The sequence below is a fragment of the Corvus hawaiiensis genome, chromosome 7 (assembly GCF_020740725.1).
Source record: "Corvus hawaiiensis isolate bCorHaw1 chromosome 7, bCorHaw1.pri.cur, whole genome shotgun sequence".
Taxonomy (NCBI): Eukaryota; Metazoa; Chordata; class Aves; order Passeriformes; family Corvidae; genus Corvus; species Corvus hawaiiensis.
The window spans coordinates 29,590,150-29,602,381 of NC_063219.1; the positions used below are offsets into that span (position 1 = coordinate 29,590,150).

The 12,232-nt window shown below is 44.1% G+C and overlaps 1 protein-coding gene across 7 annotated transcripts in view; it reads right to left on the minus strand.

Annotated features, from left to right (window-relative positions):
* Positions 1-4,409: 4,409 nt before the first annotated feature.
* Positions 4,410-12,232, minus strand: part of SEMA5B (semaphorin 5B) — a 269,726-nt gene continuing 261,903 nt past the window's right edge. For 6 of the 7 annotated variants that reach the window (XM_048309256.1, XM_048309257.1, XM_048309258.1 and 3 more), the window contains one exon: positions 4,410-8,799. In XM_048309256.1, the coding sequence (XP_048165213.1) occupies positions 8,644-8,799 (156 nt within the window). In that variant the 3' untranslated portion in view covers positions 4,410-8,643. Of the gene's footprint in view, positions 8,800-9,265; positions 9,336-12,232 lie in introns of all 7 variants that reach the window. The other variant, XM_048309262.1, reaches the window with a different exon arrangement.

Genomic DNA, 12,232 nt, shown 5'->3' on the forward strand with positions numbered 1-12,232 from the left:
GAATGGTTTGGTTTGGAGATACTGTCAGCAGATTGAAGGGTTGAAATCTCACCAAAGACACGGGGTGTGTGCATGTGGTTGGGTTTTTTCCTTTGGGCACAGCTGAACTCTGTCACCCTCTTAATTAATTTGAACCTCAGTTTTTTTAAACAGAAAGTGCAATGACAACTCTGTCAGTGGTTTTTTTACAAATGAACAAAACAATCCATGTCAAAATGCATTTCAGCTGTGAGCAAAACAGTTTGTAACCAGTCTCCAAAGCTTTTGGTAACTGAGCTGTGTGTTTGGGAGTGTGTGGTCCCTCAGCTGTACCCTCAAGGGGGAAGCACACACGAGGTACCATGGGGAGCAGAGCTTTTGCAGTTGAGGGTTGACTCTCACACACACTGAGGAGGTGCTTTCTCTGTGCTGATCTTTGCAGGATGGCAGCAGGATATTTCTTATTTCCATGCTAAAATCAGACTGCAGGATATTTCTTATTTCCATGCTATCTGCACGATGTGGTGCCTGTTCAGAGGAGGAAATTAACTTGCTCTGACTTGCTCTGGATAATGCCCTGGTGCCTAAACACATCTGCTCAGCTGCTCTGTGGTGGTTAGAACTCATTCATCCGAGTCCCTGCTCCAGCGTTTTCACTAACACCGGTGTTACCTGGGCTGGGCTGCAGTTCCCTGCCCCTCCTCACCTCCACAGCACCGAGTGGTGGCAGTGCCCTTGCCCAGGCAAGTGCCTCACCAGCCATGGATATTTCCATCCCTTGATAGAGAAGAAAGCACCAGCAAATGGGCTTCATATGGAGGGGACGGCTGGGACGGGTTTGTCACTGCAGCCTCTGGTTCAGCACGTCCCCAAGGGCCCGACTGCAGGGGGCTGGAGGAAACACAGAGACCAGACACGAGTCATGGAAGAAACTTCTGCTTTTTCCTTTTCCTGCATTTTTTATACTGAACCTCTGAGCACTACCAAAGGCAGGTTGGAGGGGGCTGTGCGGCCACAGCTGTATCTGTGGTCCCCCCAGACAGCTCCACAGCCTGGCCTGGGTCCCTGCTTTGCCCACGCTGCTGGGGGTGCTCCCACACCTCACGGGGAACCCACAAGATAACGAAACTTTCTCTGTTTTCCACACAGTTAAGAATTACAGAAGGAAAAGGGTACAGTTGGGATGCACAGTGAAGGTGAGACAACAAAATTTACTGAGGATACAAGTGAAACTGTTATGTTAATGAATCAAATTAGCAGCTAAAAAAAATGTGGTGGTAGACAGATTTAAGGGAAATTGGAAGTTGGTTCCAACGTGATACTTTGCTCTAATTGTATGCAGAGGTGTCTTGATGCAAAACAAAAGTGTTCAGAAATGACCTCTCTCTGTTATCATGCAAACTGGGAAAAAAAAAATCCATCTTATTCACAGCAAGTTTGTTTTTACTGATCTTGTGCCTCTCAATTACTTTTTAATGGTCTGCATTGAAAAGAAATTCCTGTATGCGCACTTAAGAATACGAAAACACCCAAATGATAGGTTATGATTTAGTAGGATTAAAGTATTATGCATGCAGGTGTAGCACGTTTCAGGTTATTAGCAATCCAATCTATTTTTTACGACATTATGGTGTAATTTTCTGTATGGAACTTCAATATAAGTCTTGAGCTGCATTGGAACATAAACTAAAATGTTCCTGACTCTGTCACTTTTCATGGTCTTTACTTTGATTAATAAATGCAACAAGAGCTATAATGTTCTTCAATACGAGGCTACGATCATCCTTCAATCAAAACGTGTCCCTCAGCTTTTTACAACTTTTTGCATCAACATGTAGGGCTTGAGCAGCAGCAGTGACAGGATTCCACTGCAGCTGAGCATGTACAGCTGAAAGGCTCTGCAGAGGATGAATGTCTTTTTGCTGGCTTGGCATGGAGAGCAGTTGTGCCCTTGGGGGCTTGGTGTCAACTGCGGAGAGCTGAGGAGCAGAGGGGAGTCATGTACTGCAGATCTGGACAAGGATTTGGTACCCCAGATTTCATATGTCATCTTACCTCAGTGGGCACCTCACTCAGAAATACCATTTTTGAAAGGCACCCCAGGTTTGGTGCCGAGCTTGTGATGGGGGGAAGGGAGCCTTTGGTGTAACATTCAGTAACACAATTTGGTGTCCACAGAAACTACAACTCCTGGCAAATATAATCCAAACCTGAGCCTCAGGATGCAGCCAAAGTGCAGACAGGGAGGAAGGATGGATGCTGCAATTCCCCAATCCCACTCAAGCAGCTGAGTGGATTTTGCATTGCATTGGCCACCAAGGTGAGGAGGAAGCTCCTCCTCATTCCCGCTGGCCCGTCCAGCCAGCGCTGTCAGGAGCCCCAGCCCCGCCGCGCATTGGCCACGCAGGGGAAATAACTCACAGGCTTGTCAGGTTGGTCTGTTTTATTTCTGAATTATTCTTTACATTGTACAATATATAAAAATACAGAGTACCCAAAAAAAATTCACAGTGTCTAAAGGCAGTGATTACAGTCTAGGTCACCTTTATGCTAAAGTACCATCAAGTTCGATTGCATAGGAAAGGTGATGTGCCTTCACAACAGAGTCCAATAATACTCTCCAGGTTTTGTTGTTTCGGGGCAAGCATTCTGTGTTCACATAATCGTTTCCCATGGATCCAAGATCCAGTATTGCATCTGTCACTCTCCCACCTCACCTACAAGTTAATCCTATCATTTCCATCTCACATACCATGCATCCTCCCTAAAGCTTCCTCTGTGGGAATGCTCCTAATTAAGCACATGGCTTTTAGGTATGGACAGGTCTGGATGCTGTGTAAGGAGGGGTGTGGAAAGAAAGCACACTGCTGTGCAGCTGGCTGGCTTTTACATTGTTTGACATTTTGGTACTAATAACATTTTTGCTCCAGTTATTAATGGCCCGTCCATGCCGACCTCTGCTTGACTCTGTGGCCTGAGAATCAGCAGCATCCTGCTGACAGAGGCATCAGAACCAGAGGGCAGTGTTAATACTTTTCATGACCAGATTTGTTTAAAACCAAATCGTGGCTGGGGCCTGCAGAAAGCCAAATGCTGCTCTTGTAGCACTGAACCTTCTTGAATAGCAGGGGTGAGTTTGCAGCTGAGGCTGGAGGCAGAATGGAAAAAGTAACAGGTTCAAGACCCAAACTTACATTGAGTGGTATTGAGCACTTACGTTTGTGGCTATGTAAATAGTGGGTTGCTGGTTTTGCTCCTCCAGCCAGGATTAATGCAAACATTAATTTTTCCCAAAGGGTCCAAAGAAGGAATTTCCAGGCAGAACAGCTGAGACTGGGTAAGTCCCACAAGGACCCAGTTCCAGAGGGATTTCTGCCCAGCTTTGAAGGCTCTGACAACCAGGTAAAACAAAGTTGGACAGAAAGCTCTCTCACCTACCCCCAAACTGCTCTTGAAGCCACCTGAAGCTTCCTTCTAAAAAGCTTAAGGGAAAGATTTACCTGTTGGGAGTTTAGGCCTTGGTCATGAGGACATTTAAGTGATTTGTTGGAGAAGAATGAATCCCTCAAACCTGATTACTGGGTATTTCTCTGCCATGCCAGACAGCTCAGAGGGTGCTGTGCCCTGCCGTGCGTAAGGGCTGGCCCGTGGGGCTGGTGGGGTGAGAAGTGGGCACAGAGCCTTGGCCACCGACACAGAAAGCTCCAGAGACACCCATGGCACCAGGTGCCTCCATGGCCTGGTGGGGTTTTTTGGACCCTTCTGAAAACCAAAAGCCATGGGTTCGCAGGGCTTCTTTTCCTAAATTTCAGATAAAACCTCCTGGTGTGACTGTAAGGCAAGGCTTGTAATGCTGATCAATAACTCAGCAGGCAGTTACTGACTTCTTTAACATGGGAGATGACATTTTCCCCATTCTAACAGAGCATGTCTTTTGCTCTAATGGTACAAGACTTGTTACTCCTACTTGCTATTTTAATTTTCTTTGCACAATTACTCCCTACTTATAATTACAAAAACAATAGAGTGATACACATGAGAAATTTAGGAGGCTTATTATGAAAATATAAACAGTATCAAGTATCTCTTTCTTTATAACTCTTAACCAGAATGATTTAGGGGATAATCAGCATTTCTAACTAGAAAAATCAATTTACTTTTCAATTAAAAAATTATATTTCATTTACCTCAAAAGTGGGTTTTTAAACCTAATGGAAAGGGCATTAGATTTTTATAGGGTTTTTTCTTCAGTTTGTTCTTGTGGAATTTGAATACCAGCACTGCCTTTCTTATTCTAAGTTTCCTCTGCAGGCATTTTGCTAAATATATATATTGCGTGTGTATATATTATAAATATATACTGTATCTATCCACTGATAGATGTATACACTGTTACAAAAAGAAGAGTAAGTTGTTACAGAAACTTTACATTTACATTTATATATATATATTTATATATATATATATAACTCTCCCCCACTACATTTGGTACAAAGAATAAATCAATCTCAGTGGACAGCAGTTTTCTCTCCAGGTGGGCTGAACAGCAGATTATCACTGGAGGCATCAAATTGTCTGCGTCAGACACGGGCTCCATTCCTGCTCTCTGTTGATTTCAAACCAAACACGTCATTTTCTGAACATAAGGCAGTAGGAACAGTGGTGGTTAGACAATAAATGTTATTCTCCTATAGTATCTGTACAGGTCATACATTTAAGAGCAGCCCTGGCTCGTATGCTGAACATTCAAGTGCACCTTTAAAGCAACAGCACCTCTTATGTGATGGTTTGATCCTCAAGTGGTTTGTCTGTCAGTAAGCTGTGAGTTACTGGCGACTGCTCAAGGAAAGCCCGACAGCCAGAGCACAACATCCCTGGATAACAGCACTGTGCACACCCCCTCAGCTGGGAGGAAGGCAGCCACTTCCATGGAAAAAGAGAGAATGGCCTAATTACAGATGTTTCTACTACATACTTGGCTGTAAGATTTCCATCATATTTCATGTACTGTACACCTGAATCCTGTCCAAAGGGTTTGCAGAGACACAGTGTCTCCAGACCTACACAGGAACCACCCAGGGTTCCCTGTCTCAGAAGTAAAAGAAAAAAACATTTTTATATATATATATATATATATATATATATAAAAAAAATATATATATATATTTATATATATTTTTATATATAAATATAGCATAATGAACTTTCTGGAAGGGAATGCTCCCAGAGGAAACGCATTTCCACTCTAGTTTAAGATGGTGTTAGGAATAGGAAATCTTAGCAAGGGTAACATCCAGCTGCAGGAGCAACTCAAACTTCTTCAGATATTACAGACCTCATGCTCAAGGTGCCAAATTACCTGGATTGCAAGAATATCCCTGCACATGGTGTCATTAACCTGCCACGCATTAGAGAGCTCATAAAAAATGCAACTCTCACACCACGTTAACATCGTCCTTAAAGAACTGCACTCTCCTGCAAACATTAATTGAGTAATACAGTGTTCTGATTTCTTTTTTTCACTCTCTCCTGGATTCTGCTTTCTGCTTGAATGGAGACTACAGCCCCTTGCTGTGATTGCCAATTATATGAAAAAGGGCTGAATCCATTTGGATGGCTGATAAGAAGGAATGTCTTGATGAAACGATAACCACATGCACCACCCTCACAGCACCTGCTCTCCAATAGCCTACAAAATAGCCACCTCTTGAGCACAATGGCAGTAATCACCCATCTTGGTCACTTGAACATTTAAATAATTTTATCTGCTATATGGTACTCTGGGAAAAAGAAATCAGTTTACATCATATTATTCTGTGAAGCCAAAAATGGAAAAAAAATTTAAAGGGGGAGAGGGGAAAAGAGAAAGGAAAAATAGAAAACTGAGATAATTGCAAGGTTTGACTGACTTGCATCCCCTCAAACTCCAGCTGCAATCTTGCCATGTGCATGGTAATTGCAGAGTGTGTTAATACAGGGAATCTTCTGACAGGGAACCTCAGAGATGGCTTTGATTTTACAATGGCTGGAATGATCTTGGGAGCCAGTATTTTCTCCTGAATCACATAAATTAAAGCTGGGAAATCCCATCCTGATAGTCTGATGTAATAATTTCCAACCCCTGGGCTACATACTTGTTAGAACTACTTTAAGTCAGGATTTTGTGTTGCTGAGGGGGATATGGAAATTCAGTGAGACAGGGTGAACTCCTTATGGCATGAGGCATGAAGTCATCACTCCTCAAATGGGATTTAGGGGCCTGGGAAGAGCCTCCCTGCAGGCTACCTGCTACCAGTGTGCTATCCTGCTTCCCTGGTGATCCTGCTCCACTCCTGCTGCTCTTGCCCGGCTGTGCTGCTGGGGGTTCAGGGCTGCTGAACCACTGTGCCAACTTGGAGAGTTGCAGCAGTTGCTTCAGACAGTCTTCTAGGTCTGCATCAGCTCCTGACTCCACTACTTAAAACCTATTTAAGGGCATCTCTCTCTCTACCTCTGTCTCTTCTATTTCACCTGGTGAGACCAGAGCAGAAACAGGATGAGCTGCTAAATTAGAAAAGCAGCTGCTGAAAATGATGGGCACTGCTGAGCCTAAGGTGTCCTCATGGCAGTGCTAATAACCCCACTTTATTACAAATATCCCTACAGCCTTCAATCACTGCAAACTGAAGTCAAACAAAGTAATTTAGAAATGGGAGGCTATTTTACTCTTGCCCTCTGGTCAAACTGCCATAACACGCAGGCTTGCAGAGCCATGTTGGCTCTTCCTCGCAGGAAAAGCAATATACTTGTCACGAGCAAACAGTCTTTCTTCATTTCCTACCAGCTGCCTACATGAAAGAGCTGAGTACACGGCCCAAGCTGGGCTTCCAAACAAGCAACTGCAAAGGAACAGCACTGAGAAACAACTGATGTCGGCTCACAGCGAAATCCGAAACCAAGCACGGACAGACAGGACTGCTGGGAACAGGCTGAGCCTGTGGCCAGGCACTGCTCAGGGAAGATGCAGACAACAAAGCCAAGCTCAGGACCACGTGGAGCTCATGCGTATTTCAGCGTGTACTTTCATCTCATGCTCAGTATTGCGACATTCTAAAATACTTAGCATCAGGAGTTCATCATAAATATTTAGAAACACTGAATGATAACAGCGGTGAACTTGTTCACGTTGCTAACACACTGGATGTAGTTGTACATTAAGCACCAGCAATAAGTTTCCTTTTGGCCAAACAATTATGTCAGACAAACATCTGGTTGTAGACAACATGGCTTCTGCATCAGACTAATACAGTTCTTATAGACACAGTCACACACATACACAAAATTACATTTCAAGGCTGGATATACTGTTTGGTAATGCTACCGCTCCAATTTACTTCAATAGCTGCAGCAGCATTTGTTTGTTGGGTTGTTTTTTCTCAGAAAAATTAAAGAAATATTGGCAAACAATGCACATTACTCAGCTGTGTTACTATTTCATAGAGTACTGACTGGAAGACGCTGTAAGAATGTGCAGCAGACTTTCTGGGTCATGTCAGACTATGGAAACATTCCTTAAAAAAATACCTTCCCCCTGCAAAGTCAGAATTATTCACTTTTGGAAAGTATATGAACTAAAACCCAATAATAAAACGAGAGGAAATATTAGCCCAAAGCATGGTGACTTCCCACAAGAAGAGCATGGCCTCTAAATTTGCCTCTCCTGGCAGACACAATCAGGATCACAGCTATAACAAAAAGAGTTAACACTGTCTCAGAAAAAAAGAAAAAGGAAGAAAGAAAAAAGCCCATGGCTCTTGTGCGGCAATCATCACATCTCTTTTTCCAGTGATATAAACATCTTTGTTTGTTAGGCACTCCAAGTTCATGTCTCCAATGTTATTCCAACATTTATTTTTCTCAGTGTCTCACTGCCTGTATAATTTTCTTTTAATTAAGACTGGAAACATTCTGGGAAGCTTCTTTGGATAATGCACTTCATTTGTGTGTTGTTTCTCATCAGCAGAACTGCATATTACCAAAGAAGGCTGCAGAGAGTATTTCCTGTAATATGAAAAGATTCTGTTGAAGATACAGGGAACAGTGCCCTAGAAAGTTACTACTTTATTTTTTTTTTCAGAAACTTAAAAAAAAATCAAAAATAAGAAAAAGAAAAGGAAAAAGAAAATGTTCTTCAAGTTGTTGGCATGACGGAGTCCTGTTCGGCCTGTCCCATGAGGTGTGTGTCATCCAGTGCACCACTGCTGTCCTGGCTCAGGAAGGATGCATCCAGCCCTGCTCCAGGAGGCTAACTCTTGCCTTGCTTGGAGTGCTGCCATGTGTTGTGTGTGGCTGCTCAGTCCACACAAGTGTGCTCAAATCCAGCACACAGCCCCTTCCTTGACAATCTCAGCCTTGGACAGCACACTGACCTTCCAGCCATAAACAGTTGCAGTAGAACAGCCATCTCCAGCCAAATATCCACAAAAGCTCTGCAGAACGGTCCATATGCATTTTTGTCCTTGTAAGGAGATGTGCTGTTTACAAGAAACACAGTTAACCAAAGAAAACAAAAAAGACCTACTGTACAATATTTACATCTAGAGGCTGGGCCAGTATTTGGTCCATAAAATCAATTAAAAAAAAATCATATAGGAAGTTATCCAGTCCCATAGGATCTGTCCATCATCAGCTGTTGGTAAAGGTCCTTCCAGGGGAGGCCTCGGGCCTGTAATCATATTTATTCAGTGTACTGGGATAATAGGTTGTTGTGTACACATTGGTTTGCTGCAGCGGGTAGAAGTTGGTCCTGTCGTCTGGTATCAAGTTGTTCTTGTTAAGTGTCTGTAAAAGAGAAGAGGAGATGACAGGCATGGCCACAGTGCCACACAATTTCTCTTTTCTACTTGCAGACAGCTCCCTCTCACCTGCCTTCTCCAGCACGGACTCTGCTGCGGCCACCACCACCTTCCCTCCAGCTGGGAGAGCAAGATGGTGCCTCGCGCTCACTATGGGGCTGGTCTGGGGGACCACAGCTGCTGCCAGGTCTCCCTCAGCGGCCCTGTGCTCAGCTGCTGCTAGGGATGGACCCAGAGCCCTCTCCAGGGACACGGAGTCTCCTGGTGGATGGCGTGTTGTCTGAACACCATTGTCACACAAAGCCATGCTGGGCCTACACGGAACTTGGTGGTTAATGGCAGCGCTCAGTTCTAACCTCATCCAAAATGCTCATGGTACAGCCTGTGGCTCCCTCTCAAACCAGGTGCCAAACGGCAGCTTTTCCTCTTTGGAAGAGCAGGTGTGCATTTACCTGATCTCCATCTCCATTGGTAGATATCCAGGTTTGGACCCCCCGATATTAAGTGTGTCACTTCTGTAAGCTACAGTATAAGTAACAAATCATGGTCACTTTTGGAAAATCTAAAATTACTTTAAAAATTTTAACAACCACGTAACAATTGTTGGAAACAATAACATAAAAAATGAGAACGACAAATGCCCGTTTTACCACAAAAATTTAGAAATGTTTTTTTTCTCCCTCCCCTCTTCCCACCAACAAGCAGATGTCCCCCTCTCCCCAGATTAAAGCCCATTGCTATGCCAGCTGTTACCTATGTACAAGGATAAAATCACATATTGTGTGTGTGTGCAATAATTCTATGGAACTTTCTCCTACCTCACAGTCATCTGATTTCTGTGAATTTGTCTGAGATACTTCTATCACAGTTTTCTCAACTAACCCCTAGCTTAAACTTCTTATGCCTATCTCTGGTCTGTGTCACTCCAGCCTTTAATGGCTGTTGTGCAGGGAACTCACTCCTTTGATCTGAGAGTCAACACTAGGCATGCTGCTACAGCATATCCTTATCTTCAGGGAACATTTAATTAACAGCACATTTAAAGAGAGTATGAGCATCTCTCCTGCCAGGAGCAGAGATGGAGAGGTCTAATGAGCCAGCTAGTCCTGGGCCCTAATGGTTGTTCTTAGCCCTAATGGTTGTTCTGCCATGATCTGATGCTCCTTTAGTGATGAACCACTTCACCTCAGTTCCCCCTTGAGACAAACACCTCATACCTGACCCAGCTCAGGGCAAGATGAGAACTAATTAACTAATGCTCGAGTCCATAAACTACCCAGCTCATTTAGCTTTACTCGCCCCATTGAACTTCAGGCAAAGTGGCTCTGTCAGCAAGGTGAGAAGTCTCTGTTCTGCCTGAGGGCAGGTGCAGATGGAAATTTCTGGGGAAGGCTCTGTCCCCCTCAGACCCAGCAGCAGCAGGGTGACCTGGCAGCACTGGGTTGCCTATAGATGGGGAGCAGGGTCTTGCCCTGTGCATATGCCTGCTGCACAGTCAGGGTTTATCCACATCCCAGCTGTGACCACTGGAAGGATCAGGTACCCCTGGGCTCAAAGACAAGACCACAGGCAGTACATTTATCTCCCTATTTCTTTGTAATCAAATCATTTTACTGCATGGGGAGGGGGAGAGAGGAGGAAGAAAAGAAAATGTTTTCTTTTAATCGCAGCCTGACAGCTACAGCTACCCTGGGAGCTTACAACTCCCAGTTTCATACAAGACGTTAGGAGGAAAAGCTTTCCTGTGACAAAGCTACCCTGGCAAAGAGATTTCCCAATTGCTGAACCACTGAATAAGTTTTTCAGAAATGAGCACTGCCTGAAACATCTCATACATGAAAACTGGAGAGACCCAGCCCCCTCCTGGTCCGACTGTGATCTCCCCCTGCATGGAGTCTCTAAAATGATCCTGCAGCACAACACTTGTAGGAACCAAGGAGAGAATTTGTATAGGCATGCTCTAAGTGACAAATATTTCCAAGAAATGAGAATTTGTGCCCTTCAATATGAAAGTAGAAAAGGAAATCTTATGCTTTGCTCCCAGTCACGCAAAGAAATATTATAGTGTGGCCAACAGCCTGCTGCTTTGTGCTAGAGCCTGGGAAACAAGGAAGCCAGCCTCAATCCTCTAGTGCTTGCTATGCTTCCTTGGGAAATCCAATTAACTGCTCTGCACTTCCATGTCTTCTGACCCAGCTTGATAAAAACAAAATTTGAGAGTCCCTGTAGAAAGGCACTTTACTAAGTACTACCACTGAGTATTTGGAGGAGCTGCTCTCTGGTGAGCTTCACAGGTGTTCACACTGGCTGTACATGATGGCTGCTGTTTCCTACTGATGTTCCTAGTCCAGGATACCCGCTGCAGACACTGTAACTCCATGGCCACAGCAGGAAGGAAGAGGAAAAGGCTGGGTCCCACTGCCACGGTTTCTCTGGGCTCTCTTGAAGCTGGTCCAGCATCCAGGCCTTGTCTGGGTTGGTTAAGATTCATGACATGCCAGGATTGCCACCTCTGAAACTTAGTGAGATGAAAATCCTGACCTGAAACAGCTCAGGACCATCTTGATCTGAAGACAAAGACATTGGGACTCAACTTCTTTGGCTTTCAGATGGAAAATCTGTATGAGTTTCAACATGTTCCACAGTATTTAAAACTAGCCCATTACAGCAGATTAGCAACTATGAATGCACATGATGTGCATTTCCCCCCTCTCTTTCTTCTTATGTTCTTATAATACTTACTTAGGAAAAACCCCACATCTGGTCATTTGCTCTTTTTGGTTTTATTTTTGATGGAGGGCTTATATTTTAGGGAAATACCTCATGAAAATGGTTTAGTGGAATTTATAATGCAATTAGCTGCAAAGAATTTGTCTCTGGAAATGCTGTGATGGCAGTAGTGTCCTAAATCAGCATGATCAATGTGCACTGCCTTAGCATTTCCCCACACAAACTTACTGTCTGTCTCATTTTAATAAACAGATGATTAGGTTCCTTGGCACTAGAAATTGGTTGATATTTTGTAGAAGGGAAATTAGGCAGCAGTGAAATTTAGAGATGTACACAGACACACTCATGCCTTCACTGCAGGAGAAGAGGTTGGAGCTAAATCTCTCTGGGTTGACTCCTGTGCTGCTTTACTCAGAGTTTTAACCCCTGCTCTTGTTCCTGCAGCTCTTCCCAGTGACAGTACAGAGATGGCCAACAGCTTCCCTTTGGAAAGCATTTCCCCAATGCTGTGTGGATTATACCATTGAGGTCAGAGCCTCCTGACAGTCTGAACTCATTGGAGTACCCATGGATGCCCCCAGCAATACTGATCAGTCCCAACAGGAAAGGTGAGAGTTGTCACCAATGCACAAGTACAGACTGTCACAAAAACCAACACAGAGCAGACCCTGGCTCCCAGCCCAACTCCT